The sequence below is a fragment of the Oncorhynchus keta genome, chromosome 7 (genome assembly GCF_023373465.1).
Source record: "Oncorhynchus keta strain PuntledgeMale-10-30-2019 chromosome 7, Oket_V2, whole genome shotgun sequence".
NCBI lineage: Eukaryota > Metazoa > Chordata > Actinopteri > Salmoniformes > Salmonidae > Oncorhynchus > Oncorhynchus keta.
Window position 1 is genome coordinate 44,335,227 of NC_068427.1, and position 27,284 is coordinate 44,362,510.

Here is a 27,284-nt window from a genome sequence, read left to right on the forward strand (position 1 = left end):
ATCTGGACTCAAGCAGGGAGATGCGCGTGGCCGAATTTGACGAGATAATTGGGAATAGAGGACGTTAAGCATAGGACTAATACAGTAGATACAATAATTGTCCAAACGTTTGTCACATTATTGTCAGGGTAAAATATGAAAAAATAGCCTGGGAAGAATTGGAAAGGTGCAAACTACCATGGAAGGGGACTGCGGTTTGCAAAGCGCACCGGCACTACACATCTAGATCACCATTCCGCTAGACGATGAGATTAATTACGTGGGTTTTATATTGGGTTGAAGCATTGTTTTGCAGACTAATTTAGCATCTCGATGGACTGTAAACAGTATTGCAAATTGTATGCATTTCAACGGATGATATTCTGAGTACGCAACAATGCCATTAATTTATATAAATTATATTTCTTAACCCATCTCTGGATCTGCGCACAGTTGAAGGATAAAATATAAACTAAAAGTGCGACTATTTTTTGTTTTTGTCGTTGTCCTCTCGCTAATGTGTTTACGTGTTTCATCTGATGGATTAGTTTAACTGTCGACTGTAGCCTATGTAGCTCGAAGGGAACTGTATCCTTCACCAATATTTTGGGGGAGATTCATCGGACTTGCAATACAGCCAAATCATGTATGCTGGACGTAAAAGGAGAAAACCAGTCCAGAGAGCGTAAGTACACTTTATTTATATGAATTGAAAGGCCTTTTCGCAAACAGAAATAGCCAAATGTTCAAAGCCCTGCATCCATACCAGCTCGCCCCTTTTAGCGCTCAATCACTCATCTTATATTTGTGCAAATTTAAATAGCATATTTCACCTGAATTAAATTGATAATCTCGATGACACACGATAGGACACATATTCAGGTGGGCCACCTCCAGTCGTCAGGGGCCTGTTTGGTATCACACTTGCCCCAGCCAGGCTAATACACCTGACTTTCAAAAATCAACTAATCATGATATGCAGTTTAGTATGCAATTAGTTTAATCAGCCATGTTAGCTAGGGATGGAGAAAAAGTGTGACACCACTCCGGCCCAGGAGCCCCGGAGGACTTCATCTGTGGATGAACTAGTTCATTCGCGCCCTGTTTGACAGGCAGAAAGGCCTCGACCGGGCACTCGCATTGTAAAACAGTTTATTTGACTATAAGACTATTAATTTGTGAAATAATATATATATATTATTTCACAAATTAATAGTATATATATTATATAGGCTACCTTAAATCAATAGTACAACTATTGTGTGATCGTGTTTTAAAAAATGATTCCGCAGTAAGCTAAAAGTTGCGTGCGCTCCAAAGTTGCACTTTGTCGTCAAAAATAGTTGCTGCGTTTGTTATTTCGTTATCACGCGAAGCCATAATTTACTGTTAACGTCGTTGCATTATTTTTATTCAATTTAAACCAACGTAAACATTTGTATTTTGAAGTCATGTTTATACATCCAATTGGTTGATAATGCAATTCTACCACATAGCCGCAAATATGCTGCGCCATTTTAGGTTAGTCAACACGCCCTTTTATTGACTGTGTAACATTAAACAAATGGCTGGAATGTCCAATGTTAGGTGGGTCGCAGGTGCATAAGGCTAACACTTTCAGATATTTGAGAGCAATCACCTTGCACCTGCTGAAAGGACACTGGAAGGATGTAAATCCATTCAAATTTTCACAACAAATGGCTTTGAAGTATTATTATGTAATAATTATAGTATTATTATTATTATTACATTTTCATTTTTAGCCTGTGTATTATTATTTTGAAATAAGCCTATTTTATAATTTACTAATTCACTAGTAAAAATGTACCTAACATGTGTTTACATAAATACATCTTTGTCAGTGGAGAATGTGTATGTTTATGACATAATGCCAGAAGTGCATTCAGTGCTCTGGGGCATTTATTGACATGATTTGTTAACTCATGAGTGGATTGTTGAAGGAGTTCTATAAATTATGACTCAAAACATATTTACAATTTAAAATAAAATAAAAACATGGTGTTATTCACATGACGCAAATCAGGTTTTAAATTTAGCATTTATCTTTTGGCTGTTTTAATCATTTCAATTTTACTCTACTCGTTGAAGTATTTTATTAATGATTAATTTACCTATATTACAGGTATCATTACAAATTATACTTTTGTATTAATAATGCTAATAATGAATGAGAACTATAATCAACCCGAAGACCTTTGAGTTTTATGTAAAAATGTCAAGTTAAAAATAATGATTTCTTCTCTCCTTGCAGCGTAAAACCGCCACATTCAGAAGGGGCCAAGTCGAACCCCTCGAAGCGCCACCGGGACCGTCTGAATGGAGAGCTGGAGAGGCTGGCCAGCCTCCTCCCCTTCCCTGAGGAGGTCACCACCAGCCTGGACAAACTCTCCATCCTCCGCCTTAGTGTCAGCTACCTCCGGGCCAAGAACTTCTTCACCGGTAAGAAGTGGTCCACAAAGAACCCTATTATTGCTCTGGAACTATTGCTTGAATAGGGCCCTTAGTTTGAGGTCCTCAATAGAGTGCTTCCTGAAATGTTGTGCTTCCTGTGTAGACATAAGGTCCTTGTTTTGTAAACAGAGGTCCAATGATCCCTCACTGTGTACAGCACAAGAGTGTGTTAGCATAGCACACGGCCACTACAGTATGTAGCTGAAGCCTATCCTAAAAATATGCTCTACTTAAAGAGCATCAGAGCAGGGAGCTATCAAAGCAGCTAGCTTGATCCCCTTCTAGCATCCCTGTGCTGACTTGTCTGTACAGTTAGTAGATGGAACAGAGCAGTATGGTAGTTGCTATGCATAGTAATGGGAAGCACTGTGAGGAGCCACTGGGACTTTATAAGCCAAGCTTCCATCCCTAGAACTCTTATGAAGATGTCAAAACAGTAGAGAACCTGGGTATTTCATGGCCTGTATTTCCTGACACCTTCAAAGTACATTTAATCAGCTGTGAAAGCCAGCCTCACTCAACCAGACTGCTTCACTCAGCCAGCCAGCCAACTTCACTCAGCCAGCCAGCCTCAGTCAGCCAGACCATTATTTCATCCTGGAGAAGAAGGGGCCTCAATTTTTCATAGAGGCTGTGACTCTGCATTCATTTGTAGTTAAGGATGGAAGAGAAAGCAAGGGCTCAGTTAAAAACAGAGGGGTGTGTGTTTGGGAACAACATAATTGCATGCAAAGAGGACGGATTTGTATTTTTTCTCTCCTATGTTGTGGGGAAAAGACGCTATTTTAGGCAGTGCTCTTTAAAAGAGAATGCTGCAATGCGGGCGATGGATACTCTCGAAGCATTAATAATTAAGAGAAACCCCAGAGTTTAAAGAATTTATGAAATGGAGGGAGGACAGTGTTTGTTTAAAACTGTGGCTTCTTGAAATGGCTGTTTGGGGTGTGACAACTGTATCTCAATCCGGGGCCTGTGATACCAGTGTGTTGGGGGGGAGATATTGCAAATGCGTGGCTTTTTTTGGTGTGAAGAGAGAGGACATGTACAAATACTCTGTGGGGAGGAATGGAGACGCTGGAAAGGGGTGGGGGGAGAATCCAGTCTTTAGTTCTATGGGACTAAATAGTCTGTAGCTTTAATCATTTGAAAAAGCCATATTATTTGTATTATATATATATAATATAATAAAATATTATATATATATATATATATATATATACACTTTGTTTTTCCCTTTGAACCTTGATTAAATGTAGTAATTTCTTGGGTCGTCGAAGGGTTGATTCGTCTCTGAAATTGTGTGACTTTGCTTGATTGGATGCACGATTGGCACTATGAATATAACTGATTGTTGTGTTATGGGTCTAACAAATCTCGTCACCCTGTCAAAATACATTGTTTATATTGTATTGCAACGTCACAGGTCAAAGTGTCCTGCCAAGCCCTCGTGTCCTTGTTGTGTTACTGCATTAGCCTAGTTCCTTCCCTGACTGCACAAACAGTGAGTAATTAACAGGCCTCACGTTCAGGAAGGACATGATGAGAGAGTGAGCCTTAACCTGCAGCCTTATCAACACCCCTATCAGCCCATCATGTATGCCTGCCTGCCTGTCTGACTGCCTGAGGGCGGGCCCATGGCCTCCGTCTCTGTGTCTCCCATCATCATTTGTTGTATGTAAACAGAGCTGCTGCTCAGTGCGCTGGGATTAGGCCCTGGTACAGTGTTGGACGGGTGATTTATGAAGAGGTGGCTCAGCTCTGCCTAACCGCCCAGGTCTCTGTCTCTATGGTGGCTAGTAGGCCATTTAGCCACCACCATCATTACCCAACCACTTGATGTTAATTAGCTGAGTTTGCCTACCGAATGCTGTGTAGTGTTGGTTTAACAACCACAGTGAACTAGCATTGTGCTCTGGTAGGGACACTATGTTCTGTATTTTTGAAGAATACCTCAGATGCCCTCTATTGTAATATGTCTCTTTATTTATCTGGGTGTGTTGTACCATAGGCCAGTGTTGTTGCTGTGTGTGGAATTAAATGTCTTGTACAAGTTGAACAAAGCCTATCAGAGCCTGTTTAATCCGTCTGACAATATTATCCATCCCAGCTGCCTCCTCTTCAGGCCTACTGGCATCCGTCCTCTGCCAACCTGAAGGAATGAGAGCAGGAGTGCCTAAAACCTAAAGCACAGTAAATACCAGATAATTGTACAGTATGCATAGGCATTTCTCCCCGATAGGCAAAGCCACATTAAACAGTATTTGGTTTGTTCCATGCTAATGCCTCAGACAAGGACATCACTCAATGTTCTGGTCCAAATGTCCTGGGTGCTTAAGGAGGAGATTCTATCCTGCACCATGCCCCCTGTACTTAGCCGGTTACATGTACAACAATTCACTCTCAGGATTATCAGTAACCCGGTAACCCGGGAATGAGCACGATACAACCACCAGGATCTCATCACAGGGAATCATGGGAGGCTATAACATTCTGGTCTCTGATGGGAGGCAGCTACCCACTGGGCACAGACATCAATTCAATGTCTATTCCACATTGGTTCAACGTAATTTCATTGAAATGATGTGGAAACAACGTTGATTCAACCATGTGTGTGTCCAGTGGGTAGGCTGTACTGTGTCCAACAAGGCACCCTATTCCCTATGTAGTGCACTACTTTTGACCAGAGCCCTATGGGCCTTGTAGTGGACTATGTGGGGAATAGGGTGCCATTTGGGATGCTACCTGTGTGAGCTCTGTGACCCTGGGGTCCATGTGACACACCATGGTGGCCTCACGCGCTAATGTTGGGTGCGGGAACGTTGCAAAATAAATGTTGTTAAATTATTTCAGCCATTCGCTCGTCTGCGTCAACGAGCGTCTGCGTAGCCAGGCGCTAAAATATAACTGGGTTCTGTTTGAGCCGTTCTGCAAGTCCTCTATTGGATATCAGGAAGATACAGACTCACGTGGATACTTGAAAGACTGACGAGGTGAGAATAATTAAAGATAACTGACTAGGTTTCTCTTTTTATCTGTGGATTAATCTTCGGAGTAGATCAACACAACATTTTGTATGACTCTGGGTCAACATTCTACAAAGAACCAGATTAAAAAAAGGACCATATGCATGTCAAGTAAAAGAACAACCCAATGTTCATCTCCTAGCAACAGCAAGCTAGCAACAGCAAGCTAGCTAAATGTGTGTTTCGACCTGCTCCCAAATTAGTATAGTTGTTTCACAGTTGGTTTTGATAGTTTAACCTGCGTGTGATGATCGCGTCTGATGGGGATAGACAAAATCAACATGCGTGCGTGCGTGACCAGTGTGGTCAGTGTGTTCGCTAATCAGGATTTTGTTTGAATGTCAGTGTCCACAGAATGTGTTTCTGTGTAATGTGTCACTTCTGTTGATGGCATTGTCTTGTGCTAGATATTTACTGCAGAGTAATGTAACGCTCAATGAGTGAATGGGTGTGGAGTCAGGCGCAGAGAGCAAAGGATGCAGGAAAAAACACGTTTTAATGTCCAAAATCAAAGGAACAAAATAGTATTTACCCAACACAGGCGTAACTATAAAAACAATATAGTACCCTTAGGTAAAATACCAGGACAGCGAGAAAACCCAACAAAACACTAACATCTCTCACAGATACAGAAGAACAAGCCCGCACAAACAGAAGCGAGCTAAACGGACTTAAATAACACCACCCTAACAACCAAACAATGAACAGGTGAAACCAATTAGACAAAACCAAACGAACACGGAACAAAGGATCGGTGGCAGCTAGTAGACCGGCGACGACGACCACCGGGTGCCACCCGAACAAAAAGGGGAGCCACCTTCGGTAATAATCGTGGCACGTAAACGCTTTACTCTCATACTGTCATAGTTTTGCTGGTGGCTTTGGAACTTTTCTTTTCAGTGAGGTCAAATCTCTATTCGAGCTGGAAACTTTGCGTCTGTGTTTTATTGTCATGGATAATTCACCCTGGAGAATCAATGATATGCTTATTAGTCAGCTATTGTGCAATCTTTTCCCCCTGTGTGTGTGTGTGTGTGTGTGTGTGTGTGTGTGTGTGTGTGTGTGTGTGTGTGTGTGTGTGTGTGTGTGTGTGTGTGTGTGTGTGTGTGTGTGTGTGTGTGTGTGTGTGTGTAATGTACTTAAACAAAATTACTTTAAAGTACTAAAGATTTTTGGGTTTCTGTACTTTACTTCAATAGATTCCTAAGGAAAATAATGTACTTTTTACTCTGACACCCAAAACTACTGGTAGATTTTAATGCTTAGCAGGACAGGAAAATGGTCCATTTATCAAGAGATGGTCATCCCTACTGTCTCTGATCTGGCGGACTCACTGAACACACATGTTTTGTTTGTAAATGATATTGGAATGTGCTCTTGGCTATCCATAAATTAATAAAATGAGAAAATGGTGCCCGTCTGGTTTGCTTAATGTAAGGAATTTGAAATGATTTCTACTTTTGATACTTAAGTATATTTAAAACCAAATACTTTTAGACTTTTATTCTAGTATTATTTTACTGGGTGACTTTTACTTGAGTCATTTGCTATTAAAATCAAAATTTTACAAAAAAATTACAATTGCATACTTTTTCCACGTGTGTGGGGGAGAGAATCATTGTGACACACAGTAACATAAAAACACACTATGGCTTTCCACAGCTGCTGTAAGAATGCAGCGATAAGAAGTGTGTATATATCTGTTCTGAAAGAAGCCCTCTAAGAGCTCTGGCTCTGGTCTCTAATGTTGCCAGTGTTTCCTCTGTTAAGGGGCCACTCCCTCTGTGATGGAGGTCCCCACACTAACAACCACAGACAAGCTCCAAATGTGTTTCCCTCTGGCTGGCAGGCAGTCAGATTATAAACATAGAACAAATCCAATGCACTCATAATATTTTGTGCAATGTAAAAGTGTAAGCCCTTCATTTAGATGGGACAATAAGAAGGCTGAACTGTATAGAAGGCTGATTAACTCTGTTGACATTACACAACCACCCCGTGTATCAACCCCCAGCATTAGAAACCACCCTCCACATTTTGTATGACACTATTTAACGACACAATGCCCTACATTTGCTTCCACCACAGTTTTGTTCATTCCGTCATTCAATTCTTTTCTTTTTTTTTCCGCTTCATTTTTACAAAGAGGTTTAGGGGCCCCCTGGGAGCGAGGAATGGCCCTTCCAATGTGAGTTCTTCTGTTGTAAAGACGGAAGGGTGAAAGGTGCCACCTTTATGTTGAATTTATTATGGATTTATTATGGATAAATGAATAAACAATATCCCCATTTTAAATAGAATTGTGTCTAGATAAACTTATACTCTGTATGTTTAAATAGACAATATGAGTTCATAGGAAGAAATTGTGTGACAGGAGAAAGGAGTAATAAAACCATTCCAACTGGGCAGGAACAAATGGGTTGTGGACTGTGTAAACACATAAGGTCGTTAATCTATGGTTGACCCAACCTGAAACTTAGCTCTGGGGTTTTTAGATTAAGTAGTGAGTGCATTCCTACGGTTTCTGTTAATTAAACCTGTCAGTTCAGTGGTGATCGATAATGTTGAGGGGTCAAAAGTTATCTGGGAGTGTGTTAGTAAGTTAGAATGAACTCTTCACCTTACTTTTGTCCTGTCGAGAGGGGGCGGGGGGTTCGTTTAAGACAGTGAAATGACGTCATGATCTGTATTTAAACTGATGCATTTGTTTTGAGTGGGAGCGCGCTCCGAGAATAAATTCTATTACCTATTATTTAAAGACTGGTCTGCGTCTATTTTATGCAAACAAGAAATCTTGCAAATTCTCATAAAATAGACGAAGGGCTTTCAATTGATGAAAGCACATCGGCATAATTAAATTATACTAACACTTTATCACCATGTTTCTCCTGTGAGGTGGAAAATGCCAATAACTAAGCTAATAAGAGCGCTCCTGGGATTCCTGGAAGAGCTGTCTTTACCAGCAACCAACCAGGAAGCCCTCTTCCTTTTCTTCCTACCGCTTGCTCTCTGTTGCGCAACTTCCTGGTCCATAGCTAGCTAATGACCCGGTCCCTTTTTAAATGGAGTCATGTGCCTTTTGCTGTGAAGCTAAGTAATATCAAATGTTATTGGTCACATACACGTGATTAGCAGATGTTATTGCAGGTGTAGCGAAATGCTTGTGCTTCTAGCTCCGACAGTGCAGTAATATCTAACAAGTAATATCTAACAAATTACACAACATATACCCAATACACATAAATCTAATTAGGAATGAATTAAGACTATGTACATATAGATGAGCGATGTCAGAGCGGAATGGACTAAGATACAGTATATACATATGAAATGAGTAATGCAAGATTTGTAAACCTTAAGTGACTAAGATACCGTAGAATAGTATTAAATACAGGATATACATATGAGATGAGTAATGCCAGATATGTAAACATAATTAAAGTGACTAGTGTTCCATTCCTTAAAGTGGCCAGTGATTTCTAGTCTATGCCTATAGGCAGCAGCCTCTGATGTGCTAGTGATGGCTATTTAACAGTCTGATGGCCTTGAGATATAATCTGTTTTTCAGTCTCTCAGTCCCAGCTTTGATGCACCTGTACTGACCTCGCCTTCTGGAAGATAGTGGGGTGAACAGGCAGTGGCTCGGGTGGTTGATGTCCTTGATGATCTTTTTGGCCTTCCTGTGACATCGGTTGCTGTAGGTGTCCTGGAGGGCGGGTAGTTTGCTCCCGGTAATGCGTTGGGCAGACCACACCACCCTCTGGAGAGCCTTATGTGCAGTGTAGTCATTTGACATCATGGCCAACATTCATAAATCTAAAATGGAATGTGCAATTTACACATCTCAACACTTAGCTGTTTCTTATCAAAATCTGCTTAAAAGAGACTGTGTTGGGTATGCAGGTTCAGGATAACCGATGCAATCCAATTACAATATCATAGGGATATGTATGGTTGTTGTGATTGAGGGTATGATTGCACTTTGACCTTTGGCCTATAATTGCTGTATATATAGATTTGAGATTAGAATGAATAATCTCTGTGAATTCTGAAAGGGTTCTGTTTGCTCTGGAGGGTTGTTCGCCAGCTTGTTCAAACTAATACTGGATTAGCAAGTTACTTCTGCTCCATGCATCGCTTCTCAATCACTACTTTTAAAATGTTGTTTCATTATCTCAACTTTCAACACAGAGAAAAGGCGGGGGGGTTTAGTAAGAATATCTTGAGGGTCTCTCTTGAACGGCCGCAATTCTTTTCTTTTTTTCTTATTGAGGTCATTCCTGTGTTCACCACAGCGAAAGGTTCTGATTGATGTCAAAGGCCTTACTCCTTAATATCCTCTCAGTTCTATAAATAAAACTATTCACCTCTGGTTCAACATAGTAGTGTGAAGGAAAGAGATGTCAAGTACTATTGAGTAGGATAGGTTTGAATCCTGGTCTGTTGCTTAGTGGATCACGCCGGAAAATAATGTCATGTGTTCAGTTCTCCCTCTTTTTGGAGCAAAAATACAGGAGTTTACATTCAGTATGTAGATAGGGGCGGCAGGGAGCCTAGTGCTTAGAGCGTTGGGCCAGTAACCAAAAGGTTGCTGGATCGAATCCCCGAGCTGACAAGGTAAAAATCTGTCGTTCTGCCCCTGAGCAAGGCAGTTAACCCACTGTTCCCCGGGCGCCGAAGACTTGGATGCCGATTATGGCAGCCCCCCTCACCTCTTTGATTCAGAAGGGTTGGGATGAATGCAGAAGACACATTTCAGTTGAATGCATTCAGTTGTACAACTGACTAGGTATCCCCCTTTTCCCCTTCCCTAGATAGGTAAGCCATGAGAAAACAATAAATGGATGGCTGAGAGGATATAAAAATACATGTCCATGTAGGTGGCCCATTCTATCCAAAGACAAGCTTAGAGTGGCTTTAGTATAGAAATAGACACAGGCAGCAATACTAATGGACATGTAGAACTAGGAGGACGTTATGCGACTCTCCATGGATCAGGACAGAGATCCAGATCATAGCCATATCCTCCAATGGGATAGCCGTGTTGTATGCATTCTCATTGAAAAGAGTAGTTCGTAGAATTCTATGCTGCTGTATGTAAACAGTTGAAATGAGTTCAATATGGATTAGGTCAGCGCTTTTGCTTCACGTGTTGCTATAGGCTACATCTGTACTGAAATGTTTTTGATTTAAAATCAAATCAAATGTTATTTGTCACATGCGCAGAATACAACAGGTGTAGTTGAGTTTACAGTGAAATGCTTACTTACAAGCCCTTAACCAACAATGCAGTTTTAAGAAAATGGAGTTAAGAAAATATTTACTAAATAAACGAAAGTAAACATTGAAAATAAGTAACACAATAAAATAAAAAACAAGGCTATATACAGGGAGTACCAGTACTGAGTCAATGTGCGGGGGTACAGGTTCGTTTTTGGTAATTTGTACATGTAGGTAGGGGTAAAGTGACTATGCATAGATAATAAACTATGCATAGTAAATTGTAATGCAAATAGTCTGTTTAGCCATTTGATTTGTTGTTCAGCAGTCTTATGGCTTGGGTTGTAAACTGCCTGTTATTCAGGCCGAGAAGCTAGGATATGCATAGATTGGTAGATTTGTGTAGAAAACACTCTATAGTTTCTAAAACTGTTAAAATAATGTCTGTGAGTATAACAGAACTGATATGGCAGGCGAAAACCTAAGGAAAATCCATCCAGGAAGTGCCATTATTTTTAAATGGTTGTTTTTCCATTGAAAGCCTATACACCCTATAAAGGGATATGACCCAGATTGCATTCCCTATGGCTTCCACTAGATTTGAACAGTCTTTAGACATTGTTTCAGGCTTTTATTCTGAAAAATGAGGGAGAATGACCACTTTGAATGAGTGGACAATGGAAAGTCCCAGAGCTGTTTGGTGCACACGACCAAGAGCGCTCCTTTAGTTGTTTTTCCTTTATATTGACAACGCTTTTGTCCGGTTTAAATATTATTGATTATTTAGACAAAAAACATCCTGACGATTGATTATAAACATCGTTTCACATGTTTCTACGAACTTTACTGGTACTATTTGGATTTCTCGTCTGCCTGTTGTGACCGCCTTTGAGCCAATGGATTACTGAACAAAACGCACCAACAAAACGTAGGTTTTTGGACATAAAGCGGGACTTTATCGAACAAAACAAACATTTATTTTGTAACATGGAGTCTTGTCAGTGCAACCATATGAAGATCATCAAAGGTAAGTGATTTGTTTTATTGCTATTTCTGACTTTCGTGACTCATCTACTTGGCTGGAAAATGTTTATATGGTTTTGTGTGCTGGGCGTTGTCCCCAGATAATCGCATGGTTTGCTTTCGCCGTAAAGCCTTTTTGAAATCTGACACAGCACCTGGATTAACAAGAAGTTAAGCTTTATTTTGAAGTATTAAACTTGTGATTTTATGAAAGTTAAATATTTATAATACTGTAATTTGAATTTGGCGCTCTGCAATTTCACCGGATGTTGTCGAGGTGTCCCACTAGCCTTTCCCAAACAGGTTTTAAGAATACATTTTCTTTCCCACAAATTAACATTTAAAAGGCACACCTGTTAATTTCAATGCATTCTCATGAGAGAATGCCAAGAGTGTGCAAAGCTGTCATCAAGGCAAAGGGTGTTTTTTTGAAGAATCTAAAATATCAAATATATTTAGATTTGTTTAACACTTTTTTGCTTACTACCTGATTCCATATGTGTTAGTTCATAGTTCTGATGTCTTCACTATTTAGAAAATAGTACAAAAAAAATAAATACACTTTTGACTGGTACTGTATATCATGCATATCCCGTATATACGACGTCCCTATCATCCACTTGTAAATAGCTCATAAAAAAATTGTCAAACACTTGCTAAATATTGTTGGTGTTTTGAAATGGGTTCCTACGGTTTTGCTGCAAGCAAGCCTGCCTCTCTGTCGGACAAATCCCAAACAACATAGCTGGATCAGGTCATGAGCTGTTCTCCCACAGAAAGTGTCTGTAAGCAATGTGATGCCTCCATGCGGATGGCTTGGATCGCTCCCAATATGGCTTCTACCCATCAGTCCAGAGAGGGGATGGGGGAGGGCATGTTTGATGCCCATAGTTGGAGCTCGTCTCTCAGTCCCAAGTACCTCAGCAGTATAGAACCATATTTCTACCTCGCTGCTCTCACCACGACTTCAACCCCCCCCCCCCTTCTCCTACCACACAAGTTAGAGTCCATTGCCCTTTCACATGCTGTCAGATTTTCAGGGTCACTGCTTATTTGTCAGGTTTGCTTCATCAAATTCTCAGCCTGCCTCAGCCTCACACATGAGGAGAGGGTGGCGATAGAAGGCCGGTTCTGTCTAGTATTGCTGTAGCCTATAGGCTTTAAAAATTAGAACTTCCCCAGAGACAGTTTTATAAAAGAAGGCTGCAGGGTTGTGCAGTTTGGCTCAGCAGCGGTTTACCGTTCCAAAGGAGCATTTCTATTCAGTGGTAGTGTTGTAAGTGCTGCATCATTATCGCTAGTTCCTCCGAAGCACATTGGTGGAGCCATAAGTCTGACAGCCAATCAATAATTCATATTCTGATTTAAGCTTAAAATAATGTATTTTGACTTAAGTGAAATGTTCCATTTATTTGGGGCGGCAGGTTTGCCTAGTGGTTAGAGCGTTGGACTAGTAACCGAAAGGTTGCAAGTTCGAATCCCCGAGCTGACAAGGTCGTTCTGTCGTTCTGCCCCTGAACAGGCAGTTAACCCACTGTTCCTAGGCAGTCATTGAAAATAAGAATTTGTTCTTAACTGACTTGCCCAGTTAAATAAAGGTAAAATTAAAAATGAATTCATAAGGCAAGGAAATATCTAGTGGTAGGACGAGGCAGTGGTAGGAATGGATAGTGGTAGGACTGTGTAATGGTAGGATGAGGCAGTGGCAGGACTGGGTAGAGGTAGGACGAGGCAGTGGTAGGAATGGATAGTGGTAGGACAAGGCAGTGGCAGGACTGGGTAGTGGTAGGACGAGGAAGTGGTAGGAATGGATAGTGGTAGGACAAGGCAGTGGTAGGACTGTGTAGTGGTAGGACGAGGCAGTGGTAGGACTGGGTAGTGGTAGGACGAGGCAGTGGTAGGACTGGGTAGTGGTAGGATGAGGCAGTGGTAGGACTGGGTAGTGGTAGGACGAGGCAGTGGTAGGAATGGATAGTGGTAGGACGAGGCAGTGGCAGGACTGGGTAGAGGTAGGACGAGGAAGTGGTAGGACTGGGTAGTGGTAGGATGAGGCAGTGGTAGGACTGGGTAGTGGTAGGACGAGGCAGTGGTAGGACTGGGTAGTGGTAGGACGAGGCAGTGGTAGGACTGGGTAGTGGTAGGATGAGGCAGTGGTAGGACTGGGTAGTGGTAGGACGAGGCAGTGGTAGGAATGGATAGTGGTAGGACGAGGCAGTGGCAGGACTGGGTAGAGGTAGGACGAGGAAGTGGTAGGACGAGGCAGCGGTAGGACGGGGCAGTGGTAGGACGTGGCAGCCTGTGAAATATGAAGCATGTATTTTTATGTTTTCATTGCTTGTTTCCTTGTCTTATCAATAAATAGAACATTTCACTTATGTCTAAATACACTTAACTGAGCATAATGGAGAAATAATGTATTTGGCCAAGCTGAGCTGTTAAATTCAGCTTCAGCTAAATTCATGCCCTCAGGTATTGCTGGAGCACTATACAAATGTCAATCTATTGAGTTGATCTATAATTTCTTACAGTTCATCAGTGACAACAAAGCCCAGGCAACACCAGTAGGGCTTCAGTAATCAGTTTGGAGGCGTACCTTTTTCCTCATGGATGCGTTGGATGGACCACGTGACCGACCAGTACCAGAAAGCGCAGTGACCTACGACAATGGGATCAATAACAACAAAGCTTACCCTAGCAGACTGGCTGGCAAAATATCGCTCAGGCCAAAGGACACGACACTGACCTGGGGTAATACCACTGGCCACATACTGAGACGCTCCATTACGCAATGGATGTCAACAGACCATGAAAGGCTACTATTGCTCAAGGTCTGAATATCAATGTATGGTTACGTATTATGGAAGGAGATGCTTTCTACTTTCTGCAAGCAAGTTTGTAGCGTTGATGTGACAGTGGACTTAGACTATTTGTCTTTAGGGTAAATGGATGCTCGTTTGAGTTGGTACAGTAACGCAACAAAATCTAGGGCGTGGACATTGGCCAGAACTACTGAGACGAGATATACTGTCGCTGACATATTTTAAACTCACAAATACTCACAGTCCCGATAATATGTCTGATGTGATATGTCAAACCCCTGATAGAGAGATTGGTATGGGAATTAGGTCAGGGTGTCCACTCAACGCCCTCCACCCAAGCTGTTCAATTATAGCTGTCCTGACCTGTTCATCTGTAGCTGTCCTGACCTGTTCAACTATAGCTGTCCTGACCTGTTCAACTATAGCTGTCCTGACCTGTTCAACTATAGCTGTCCTGACCTGTTCAACTATAGCTGTCCTGACCTGTTCATCTGTAGCTGTCCTGACCTGTTCATCTGTAGCTGTCCTGACCTGTTCAACTATAGCTGTCCTGACCTGTTCATCTATAGCTGTCCTGACCTGTTCACCTGTAGCTGTCCTGACCTGTTCAACTATAGCTGTCCTGACCTGTTCATCTGTAGCTGTCCTGACCTGTTCATCTATAGCTGTCCTGACCTGTTCATCTGTAGCTGTCCTGACCTGTTCAACTACAGCTGTCCTGACCTGTTCATCTATAGCTGTCCTGACCTGTTCACCTGTAGCTGTCCTGACCTGTTCATCTGTAGCTGTCTAGACCTGTTCATCTATAGCTGTCCTGACCTGTTCAACTATAGCTGTCCTGACCTGTTCATCTGTAGCTGTCCTGACCTGTTCAACTATAGCTGTCCTGACCTGTTCATCTATAGCTGTCCTGACCTGTTCAACTATAGCTGTCCTGACCTGTTCATCTGTAGCTGTCCTGACCTGTTCAACTATAGCTGTCCTGACCTGTTCATCTGTAGCTGTCTAGACCTGTTCATCTATAGCTGTCCTGACCTGTTCATCTATAGCTGTCCTGACCTGTTCAACTATAGCTGTCCTGACCTGTTCATCTGTAGCTGTCCTGACCTGTTCAACTATAGCTGTCCTGACCTGTTCATCTATAGCTGTCCTGACCTGTTCATCTGTAGCTGTCTAGACCTGTTCATCTATAGCTGTCCTGACCTGTTCATCTATAGCTGTCCTGACCTGTTCAACTATAGCTGTCCTGACCTGTTCATCTGTAGCTGTCCTGACCTGTTCAACTATAGCTGTCCTGACCTGTTCATCTATAGCTGTCCTGACCTGTTCAACTATAGCTGTCCTGACCTGTTCATCTGTAGCTGTCCTGACCTGTTCAACTATAGCTGTCCTGACCTGTTCATCTGTAGCTGTCTAGACCTGTTCATCTATAGCTGTCCTGACCTGTTCATCTATAGCTGTCCTGACCTGTTCAACTATAGCTGTCCTGACCTGTTCATCTGTAGCTGTCCTGACCTGTTCAACTATAGCTGTCCTGACCTGTTCATCTGTAGCTGTCCTGACCTGTTCAACTATAGCTGTCCTGACCTGTTCATCTGTAGCTGTCTAGACCTGTTCATCTATAGCTGTCCTGACCTGTTCATCTATAGCTGTCCTGACCTGTTCAACTATAGCTGTCCTGACCTGTTCATCTGTAGCTGTCCTGACCTGTTCAACTATAGCTGTCCTGACCTGTTCATCTGTAGCTGTCCTGACCTGTTCATCTGTAGCTGTCCTGACCTGTTCATCTGTAGCTGTCCTGACCTGTTCATCTGTAGCTGTCCTGACCTGTTCATCTGTAGCTGTCCTGACCTGTTCATCTGTAGCTGTCCTGACCTGTTCAACTATAGCTGTCCTGACCTGTTCAACTATAGCTGTCCTGACCTGTTCATCTGTAGCTGTCCTGACCTGTTCATCTGTAGCTGTCCTGACTTGTTCATCTGTAGCTGTACTTTAAATGAAAAGGAAACTCTGCATAATACTTGCTCCGATGCAATTATGTATTTTCCAACGTTTCGACAGCAAGTTGTCTTCATCAGAGTTTCAATACACTGCAGGTCACCAGTATAGATTTTGATAGGTGTTCATAATCATGGCCGGCTATGGCCTGATATCATTGGTCAATATACAGATAATATAGAGAACAAAATGCACGAATGGATATACAATGATCACAGATGGCCTACAATTTCATCATAAATAGCCTAGTATACACATTGATTTAGAAAAGATAACAGAAATGGTTTCAGATTAAACTCAACATTCAGACTATAGGGAGCGAATGTCTTTAAATTAAACATCCATGCGGTCTCTTGTTTTAGCAATACATTGTTACGGTCACCCCCTGTCCTCGGGAGGTGGACGTGTTCGATGCCAATATAGCGAAGGGGCGATATAAGGTGGATCGCTTCGGGAAAAAAAAGTGGGCAGCATCTTTGTATGTCAAGTTTTTACACCTAAAGGTGCTACGGTGCTCAGAGAATCTGACTTTTCGTTTTACCTTACTGTAGCCGCAACCACACACCCAGCAGTCTAAAATGTACTCAGTGTCTCAGCTCTCTGCATAAGCTCTCTGCATGGTTCTTCAGTTTAATGTGACCGTGCAGTTGAGACAAGTGTTTGGCGAGCTATTGCAATGGATCATATTGCGCTTAATGCTTTTTCTGCCCCTCCAGATCGGTTCTGGAACCACTAAGCTGCTGGAGCCAATGAGGATAGATGAACCGAGAGAGAGTGTGGGTGAGGGGAAGTGGCAAGGAGGAGCACGGGAGTGGGAAGAAGGGAGAGAGGGATTAGCCTGGCGAGCAGTGAAGTGCAAAGGAGTTGTCACCTCATTTCACTCTGATGCAGCGTTAATGCGAACCTGTCTCTCTCTGTGTGTTGCTTCTCCTGCAATGCTGTTTTCTGTCTCTCAGTCTCTCTCTGTTTATTTCTCACTCTCTCTCTCTCTTGTGTGTGTGTGTTTTCTCTGAATTCTGCTACAGTATTCACAATAAATTAGGTGTCAGTGTGTTTGTTGAATATCATTGCGTGTCGAAGATGTTTCAATTTGCATTTAATGTCACTCCCCGCTTTTGGACGACTTAGAATTTTCCAAAGACTTTTGTTGTGTGCTGCAACTGAAAGACTACTTTTAGAACAGTTACAGATCAGTGACTGAATATGTTTGTAACACCACATAAAGGGTGTTACAACTTGCAGACTTGTTTTCGAGTTGCTGTGCGTTTTGTTACCAACCTATTTTGCTACCTGACAACTTTACGGTTTTTACTTTTTTTAATTACCGTTTATATATATATATATTTTTTTTTTCCTCAACTTTTTCACTCCGGACGCTTTATCTGGACACGATTCGTCAGGACCTCCAACAGCCGAAGCTAAGTAGTAACATTAACATGATGCCTTCTAATTGCAGTCACTGTACTCGCCTTACGGCGAGGATAGCTGTGCTACAAACCCAGCTTCAGACGCAATCGTTAGGCAAGGTTAATTTCAGTGTAGGAAAGGACGAAACAGCGTCTGTGCCACCATATATATGCCATTTAGCAGACGCTTTTATCCAAAGCGACTTACCACCAGTAAGTACAGATAGTAGTATAAATCCACCGGCACAGTCCCCGCAGCCGGACAACTTTCTCACGGTTTCTGGAAGGAAATGCTGTAGGAACGCTCAACCGGTGTCGCTCATTCAGCCGACAGAAACTTTCAACCCTTTTTCCCCATTAAGCAGCGAGTCGGGAGTCAGAGGCCAAGTCTTCTCTGGTCTCTACTCCTCTCGTTCCTGGGTCTGAGACGCCGAAGCTTCCCACCAAATTGAAAACTCTAGTCATTGGCGACTCCATAACCCGCAGTGTTAGACTTAAAACTAATCATCCAGCGATCATAGACTGTTTACCAGGGGGCAGGGCTACCGACGTTAAGGCTAATCTGAAGATGGTGCTGGCTAAAGCTAAAACTTATAGAGATATTGTTATCCACGTCGGCACCAACAATGTTAGGATGAAACAGTCAGAGATCACCAAGCGCAACATAGCTTCTGCGTGTAAATCAGCTAGAAAGATGTGTCGGCATCAAGTAATTGTCTCTGGCCCCCTCCCAGTTAGGGGGAGTGATGAGCTCTACAGCAGTCTCTCAACTCAATTGCTGGTTGAAAACTGTTTTCTGCCCCTCCCAAAAGATAGAATTTGTAGATAATTGGCCCTCTTTCTGGGACTCACCCACAAACAGGACCAAGCCTGACCGGCTGAGGAGTGACGGACTCCATCCTAGCTGGAGGGGTGCTCTCATCTTATCTTCCAACATAGAGCCCTGTCTAACTGTCTAGCTCCACAATGAAATAGGGTGCAGGCCAGGCAGCAGGCTGTTCGCCAGCCTGCCAGCATAGTGGAGTCTGCCACTAGCACAGTCAGTGTAGTCAGCTCAGCTATCACCATTGAGACCGTGTCTGTGCCTCGACCTAGGTTGGGCAAAACTAAACATGGCGGTGTTCGCCTTAGCAATCTCACTAGGATAAAGACCAACTCCATTCCTGTCATTATTTAAAGATACCTCACATCTCAAAATAGGGCTACTTAATGTTAGATCCCTTACTTCAAAGACAATTATAGTCAATGAACTAATCACTGATCATAATCTTGATGTGATTGGCCTGACTGAAACATGGCTTAAGCCTGATGAATTTTCTGTGTTAAATGAGGCCTCACCTCCTGGCTACACTAGTGACCATATCCCCCGTGCAACCCGCAAAGGCGGAGGTGTTGCTAACATTTACGATAGCAAATGTCAATTTACAACAAAAAAAATGACGTTTTCGTCTTTTGAGCTTCTGGTCATGAAATCTATGCAGCCTACTCAATCACTTTTTATATCTACTGTTTACAGGCCTCCTGGGCCATATACAGTGTTCCTCACTGAGTTCCCTGAATTCCTATCAGACCTTGTAGTCAGCAGATAATATTCTAATCTTTGGTGACTTTAATATTCACATGGAAAAGTCCACAGACCCACTCCAAAAGGCTTTCGGAGCCATCATCGACTCAGTGGGTTTTGTCCAACATGTCTCTGGACCCACTCACTGTCACAGTCATACGCTGGACCTAGTTTTGTCCCATGGAATAAATGTTGTGGATCTTAATGTTTTTCCTCATAATCCTGGACTATCGGACCACTATTTTATTACGTTTGCAATTGCAACAAATAATCTGCTCAGACCCCAACCAAGGAACATCAAAAGTCGTGCTATAAATTCACAGACAACACAAAGATTCCTTGATGTCCTTCCAGATTCCCTCTGTCTACCCAAGGACGCCAGAGGACAAAAATCAGTTAACCACCTAACTGAGGAACTCAATTTAACCTTGCGCAATACCCTAGATGCAGTTGCACCCCTAAAAACTAAAAACATTTCTCATACGAAACTAGCTCCCTGGTACACAGAAAATACCCAAGCTCTGAAGCAAGCTTCCAGAAAATTGGAACAGAAATGGCGCCACACCAAACTGGAAGTCTTCCGACTAGCTTGGAAAGACAGTACCGTGCTGTACCGAAGAGCCCTTACTGCTGCTCGATCATCCTATTTTTCTAACTTAATTGAGGAAAATAAGAACTATCCGAAATTCCTTTTTGATACTGTCGCAAAGCTAACTAAAAAGCAGCATTCCCCAAGAGAGGATGACTTTCACTTTAGCAGTGATAAATTCATGAACTTCTTTGAGGAAAAGATTATGATTATTAAAAAGCAAATTACGGACTCCTCTTTAAATCTGCATATTCCTTCAAAGCTCAGTTGTCCTGATTCTGCACAACTCTCCCAGGACCTAGGATCAAGAGAGACGCTCAAGTGTTTTAGTACTATATCTCTTCACACAATGATGAAAATAATCATGGCCTCTAAACCTTCAAGCTGCATACTGGACCCTATTCCAACTAAACTACTGAAAGAGCTGCTTCCTGTGCTTGGCCCTCCTATGTTGAACATAATAAACGGCTCTCTATCCACCGGATGTGTACCAAACTCACTAAAAGTGGCAGTAATAAAGCCTCTCTTGAAAAAGCCAAACCTTGACCCAGAAAATATAAAGAACTATCGGCCTATATCTAATCTTCCATTCCTCTCAAAAATTTTAGAAAAGGCTGTTGCGCAGCAACTTACTGCCTTCCTGAAGACAAACAATGTATACGAAATGCTTCAGTCTGGTTTTAGACCCCATCATAGCACTGAGATGGCACTTGTGAAGGTGGTAAATTACATTTTAATGGCATCGGACCGAGGCTCTGCATCTGTCCTAATGCTCCTAGACCTTAGTGCTGCTTTTGATACCATCGATCACCACATTCTTTTGGAGAGATTGGAAACCCAAATTGATCTACACGGACAGTTTCAACTGACCTGAGCCCTAGGACCAAGCCCCAGGACTACCTGACATGATGACTCCTTGCTGTCCCCAGTCCACCTGGCCGTGCTGCTGCTCCAGTTTCAACTGTTCTGCCTTATTATTATTCGACCATGCTGGTCATTTATGAACATTTTAACATCTTGGCCATGTTCTGTTATAATCTCCACCCAGCACAGCCAGAAGAGGACTGGCCACCCCACATATGCTCTCTCTAATTCTTTCTTTCTCTCTCTCGGAGGACTTGAGCCCTAGGACCATGCCCCAGGACTACCTGACATGATGACTCCTTGCTGTCCCCAGTCCACCTGACCATGCTGCTGCTCCAGTTTCAACTGTTCTGCCTTATTATTATTGGAACATGCTGGTCATTTATGAACATTTGAACATCTTGGCCATGTTCTGTTATAATCTCCACCCGGCACAGCCAGAAGAGGACTGGCCACCTCTCATAGCCTGGTTCCTCTCTAGGTTTCTTCCTAGGTTTTGGCCTTTCTAGGGAGTTTTTCCTAGCCACCGTGCTTCTACACCTGCATTGCTTGCTGTTTGGGGTTTTAGGCTGGGTTTCTGTACAGCACTTTGAGATATCAGCTGATGTACGAAGGGCTATATAAATACATTTGATTTGATTTGATTTGAAACCTAGTCATGCAACTGAATGCATTCAACTGAAATTAGCCTTGAGGTGAAAGACCACGTAGGAGTATACCATGAGTCTTGAGGTGACAGACCCCACGTAGGGGCATACCATAAGTCTTGAGGTGACAGACCACGTAGGGGCATTACCATTAGTCTTGAGGTGACAGACCACGTAGGGGCATACCATGAGTCTTGAGGTGAAAGACCACGTAGGAGCATACCGTGAGTCTTGAGGTGACAGACCACAAAACATATGGGTGAAACATCACACTGTGAAGAATAGGCGATAAGCTCCATGCATCCTGTTATAGGAGGTCCCATCTCGCAGAACAGAGTCTGTTTTAGAACGCTGAGCATGATGACCTCACATTCTTATTTTAGACCATGACCTTGCTGACGTGTTGGTTCCCAAGCCATTATGACGTAACCAGGTTAGGCAAAGATAAAAGGCCTGGATGTGGATCGGAATTTTTAAGATGCTATTTGATGAAACTTTAATGAGCTGCAATCCTGTCCTGCATACAGTGCACTGAACATAAAGCTTTCTGACATTCACAGCAGTGCTTTGTAAACATTATTACAAGACTAAAGCGTCTGTCTCTCTATCCCTCCCTCCCCTCTTTCCTCTCCTCTCTCTCTTCCTCACTCTTGCCTCTCTCTCCCTCCCTCTTCTCTTTTTCTCTCTCTGTGTCTCTCTGTCTGCAGTTGCCCTGAAGAACTGTACTTGCAGTGGTGGCAGCGCTGACAACAGCAAAGCCACAGGATTGGAGGACAGTTGGCTGCCCGAAGGAGAACTGTTGCTGAAGGTCAGTGCTAAAAGGCATGTGGAATCTTTAAAGATAAAAACAACTGTCTTTGCTTTTGGTAATTAATTACAAGGCTTACTATCCAGTGATGAAGTGTTGGATATACCCCATAACTCACTGGCCTCACGTTCCAAAAATGTAACAGCTTGTTTGTATCTCCGGTTATAAATTCCCATAATACACCGCAATACTCCCATCATTTTGTCATACATTATCATTTCATTTAGTTTACGATTCTATCACAATTTCTAGGGGGCTATTTTCATTTTGTTTCTCTGTATGTGTGATTGAGTGGAGAGTGATCTAGTTGGCTGCCAGATCTCTTTTGGATAAGCCAGAGTCATTGATTTTCCAGTCCAGTTCCCCTGTTGTATGTGCAGCACAGTGGAATTCCAGAGCAGAACAGAGGAAACAGTCTGCCAGACATCCCTGCCCTATGAGCGAAGTTTCATTGTTATGATAAACCTACATCTCTCCAATGTGTTAGTAATGAAGCATGAAAGCTTATTCCGGGGAACAGCCACGGGACATTTTAAAAGACAGGGAGGCGGGACTAAAAGGCGAGGTTATGGGAAGAAGCGGAGAAGGGGAGCGGTGAAGATTTCTCTCTTTGTGGTTCGACATCAGAGACTTAGTAGTGAATTGTAGAGGAGCTGTGAGGTCATCCATTATTTACATCAGGAGAGAAGGGGGAAAATAGAGTTCACCTCTCACTGTCATTGTTGAAAATAGACTCAGACCACCTCTTATACTCAAAGTAGTCCCACAGAAGCCTGACACCCTCCACCATGTAGGAAAGTAGCCTGACACCCTCCACCGTGTGGGAAAGTAGCCTGACACCCTCCACCATGTGGAAAAGTAGCCTGACCCCCTCCGCCATGTGGGAAAGTAGCCTGACACCCTCCACCGTGTGGGAAAGTAGCCTGACACCCTCCACCGTGTGGGAAAGTAGCCTGACACCCTCCACCGTGTGGGAAAGTAGCCTGACACCCTCCACCGTGTGGGAAAGTAGCCTGACACGCTCCTCCATGTGGGAAAGTAGCCTGACACCCTCCACCATGTGGGAAAGTAGCCTGACACCCTCCACCGTGTGGGAAAGTAGCCTGACACCCTCCACCATGTGGGAAAGTAGCCTGACACGCTCCACAATGTGGGAAAGTAGCCTGACACCCTCCACAATGTGGGAAAGTAGCCTGACACCCTCCACAATGTGGGAAAGTAGCCTGACACCCTCCACAATGTGGGAAAGTAGCCTGACACCCTCCACAATGTGGGAAAGTAACCTGACACCCTCCACAATGTGGGAAAGTAGCCTGACACCCTCCACCGTGTGGGAAAGTAGCCTGACACCCTCCACCATGTGGGAAAGTAGCCTGACACCCTCCACCATGTGGGAAAGTAACCTGACACCCTCCACCATGTGGGAAAGTAGCCTGACACCCTCCACCATGTGGGAAAGTAGCCTGACACCCTCCACCATGTGGGAAAGTAGCCTGACACCCTCCACCATGTGGGAAAGTAGCCTGACACCCTCCACCGTGTGGGAAAGTAGCCTGACACCCTCCACCGTGTGGGAAAGTAGCCTGACACCCTCCACCATGTGGAAAAGTAGCCTGACCCCCTCCACCATGTGGGAAAGTAGCCTGACACCCTCCACCGTGTGGGAAAGTAGCCTGACGCGCTCCTCCATGTGGGAAAGTAGCCTGACACGCTCCTCCATGTGGGAAAGTAGCCTGACACCCTCCACAATGTGGGAAAGTAGCCTGACACCCTCCACCATGTGGGAAAGTAGCCTGACACCTTCCACCATGTGGGAAAGTAGCCTGACACCCTCCACCATGTGGGAAAGTAGTTCTGCAGAATGCAGACAGATCCTGTAGGTTTTGGTACTGTACCAGCATGCAAAAATGCAAAGCGATTGGGATTCTGGTCTCTTTTCTGTTCAACCAGGAAGTCTATAACCTAGTTTGCACACATTGTGGTTCTATGATTTCAAGAGTTCAACTGGGGCTTGTTACATTTATTTCACTTCAACAATGTGTAGTTGCTGAATGCCTGGTACATTAGACCCTGGAAGTTGGCTATTTACTTACAAGATGGTGTACAAACCATCCAAGCTGACATGGTAATGTTTATGTTTCACTGGACTGCTTACACACAGAGAGGATGTGCTGTAGATAATTGGGGTGAATCATTGATTATTAGTAAAAGAGCAACATGACGTGCCTTAGTCATGGTTCAGCCCTTGGGAAGACTGGGGCTACTTTCTGTGGATGCACCCATTGCACTGTGTGTGTGTGTGTGTGATGGATGAACATGCTAATGTCTGTTTTGTTTGAGTATGGTAGATGTGGTTGTATGCCTGTTTGTGCATTTGTTTACAAAATGTTCCTGTGTACGAGGGAGTGGGAGTGTGTTTAGTGGGGTGGAAACATGGGACCAGCTGTTCCTGTTTGGGATAAAACAAATGAGTGACTAATCCATCTATCTTTTATTCCTGACATTATTTGTTTATCTCTCCAGTTCAGAACAAACCCTTCTTGCATGTAGCACACTGACAACCCCTCATCCACTCCAGGGTGCAGAGTCCACCAATATCCCTGTAGGACACCTCACAACCACTACCATCACATGTTGCTTAAGTAATCAAAAAATGTCTCGTTAAGCTAAATTCGGTAAATATAAAACATATCTAAGTCTGTTTGAGATGCATGTTGGAACAGAACCCGGAGATTTTTGAAAAACTCAGGAAGAACCAGACAAGGCACTAGGATAAAGGGACTAAGGGGGCAGTTGAAATCGGTTCTTGCATTGGAAATGTACTGAATTCTGCTCATTTCACAATAAACATAAAGTTCAAATGCCCAGACTCTGAGACCATTGGTTAAGTGTTTTTTAAGTGACAGGATAGAGCGAAATCTGCAGCAGCACAATGGACTGCGGCCTACACACCACACGCCGTTTTGGTAATGAATATGGGCTACAGGATAGATAGGCACTTTGTAATATGTGAATTACCCTATGTGAATACAGCCGTACACACAGCTGTCTTACCAAAATAATGCAAACTAAATGGTGAAAGTAATAGCCTAGTTATTTTTATTTTATTTATTTCACCTTTATTTAACCAGGTAGGCAAGTTGAGAACAAGTTCTCATTTACAATTGCGACCTGGCCAAGATAAAGCAAAGCAGTTCGACAGATACAATGACACAGAGTTACACATGGAGTAAAACAAACATACAGTCAATAATACAGTATAAACAAGTCTATATACAATGTGAGCAAATTAGGTGAGAAGGGAGGTAAAGGCAAAAAAGGCCATGGTGGCAAAGTAAATACAATATAGCAAGTAAAACACTGGAATGGTAGTTTTGCAATGGAAGAATGTGCAAAGTAGAAATAAAAATAATGGGGTGCAAAGGAGCAAAATAAATAAATTAATTAAATACAGTTGGGAAAGAGGTAGTTGTTTGGGCTAAATTATAGGTGGGCTATGTACAGGTGCAGTAATCTGTAAGATGCTCTGACAGTTGGTGCTTAAAGCTAGTGAGGGAGATAAGTGTTTCCAGTTTCATGCATTGAAACAAACATAGTGAGTAGCAGTTTGGCTTAGAATACTGACACAACTGTGATGCAAACAAATGAATGAGAACAGAATGAAGCAGCGGTACTAAGTAGAAGGCCTAGTAAATAACACATCAGATTTAAGACATGACAATCTACATTTAGGCTAGTTCCATTATTAACAGTAAACAAAAGATGGAAGGAGATCCAGATAACCAGAACATAGCCTACAGTGAGATGTAGCCTGCTACAGTGAGATGCAGTCTACTACAGTGAGATGCAGCCTACAGTCTACTACAGTGAGATGCAGTCTACTACAGTGAGATGCAGCCTACAGTCTACTACAGTGAGATGCAGCCTACTACTGTGAGATGCAGCCTACAGCCTGCAACCGTGAGATGCAGTCTACTACAGTGAGATGCAGCCCACAGTCTACTACAGTGAGATGCAGCCCACAGTCTACTACAGTGAGATGCAGCCTACAGCCTGCAACAGTGAGATGCAGTCTACTACAGCGAGATGCAGCCTACTACAGTGAGATGCAGCCTACTACAGTGAGATGCAGTCTACTACAGTGAGATGCAGTCTACTACAGTGAGATGCAGTCTACTACAGTGAGATGCAGCCTACAGTCTACTACAGTGAGATGCAGCTTACAGTATACTACAGTGAGATGCAGCCTACGACAGTGAGATGCAGTCTACGACAGTGTGATGCAGCCTACAGTCTACTACAGTGAGATGCAGCCTACAGTCTACTACAGTGAGATGCAGCCTACAGGCTGCAACAGTGAGATGCAGTCTACTACAGCGAGATGCAGCCTACTACAGTGAGATGCAGCCCACAGTCTACTACAGTGAGATGCAGCCTACAGCCTGCAACAGTGAGATGCAGTCTACTACAGCGAAATGCAGCCTACTACAGTGAGATGCAGCCTACTACAGTGAGATGCAGTCTACTACAGTGAGATGCAGCCTACAGTCTACTACAGTGAGATGCAGCCTACTACTGTGAGATGCAGCCTACAGCCTGCAACCGTGAGATGCAGTCTACTACAGTGAGATGCAGCCCACAGTCTACTACAGTGAGATGCAGCCCACAGTCTACTACAGTGAGATGCAGCCTACAGCCTGCAACAGTGAGATGCAGTCTACTACAGCGAGATGCAGCCTACTACAGTGAGATGCAGCCTACTACAGTGAGATGCAGTCTACTACAGTGAGATGCAGTCTACTACAGTGAGATGCAGCCTACAGTCTACTACAGTGAGATGCAGCTTACAGTATACTACAGTGAGATGCAGCC

General features: G+C 43.2%; 1 protein-coding gene across 2 annotated transcripts in view; it reads left to right on the plus strand.

Annotated features, from left to right (window-relative positions):
- The window catches only part of LOC118372482 (aryl hydrocarbon receptor-like), a 68,617-nt gene continuing 41,333 nt past the window's right edge, over positions 1–27,284 (plus strand). For both annotated transcript variants that reach the window (XM_052522953.1, XM_052522954.1), the window contains exons 1-3: positions 1–664; positions 2,252–2,439; positions 22,312–22,412. In XM_052522953.1, coding sequence (XP_052378913.1) covers positions 624–664; positions 2,252–2,439; positions 22,312–22,412 — 330 coding nt within the window. In that variant the 5' untranslated portion in view covers positions 1–623. The remainder of the gene's footprint in view (positions 665–2,251; positions 2,440–22,311; positions 22,413–27,284) is intronic.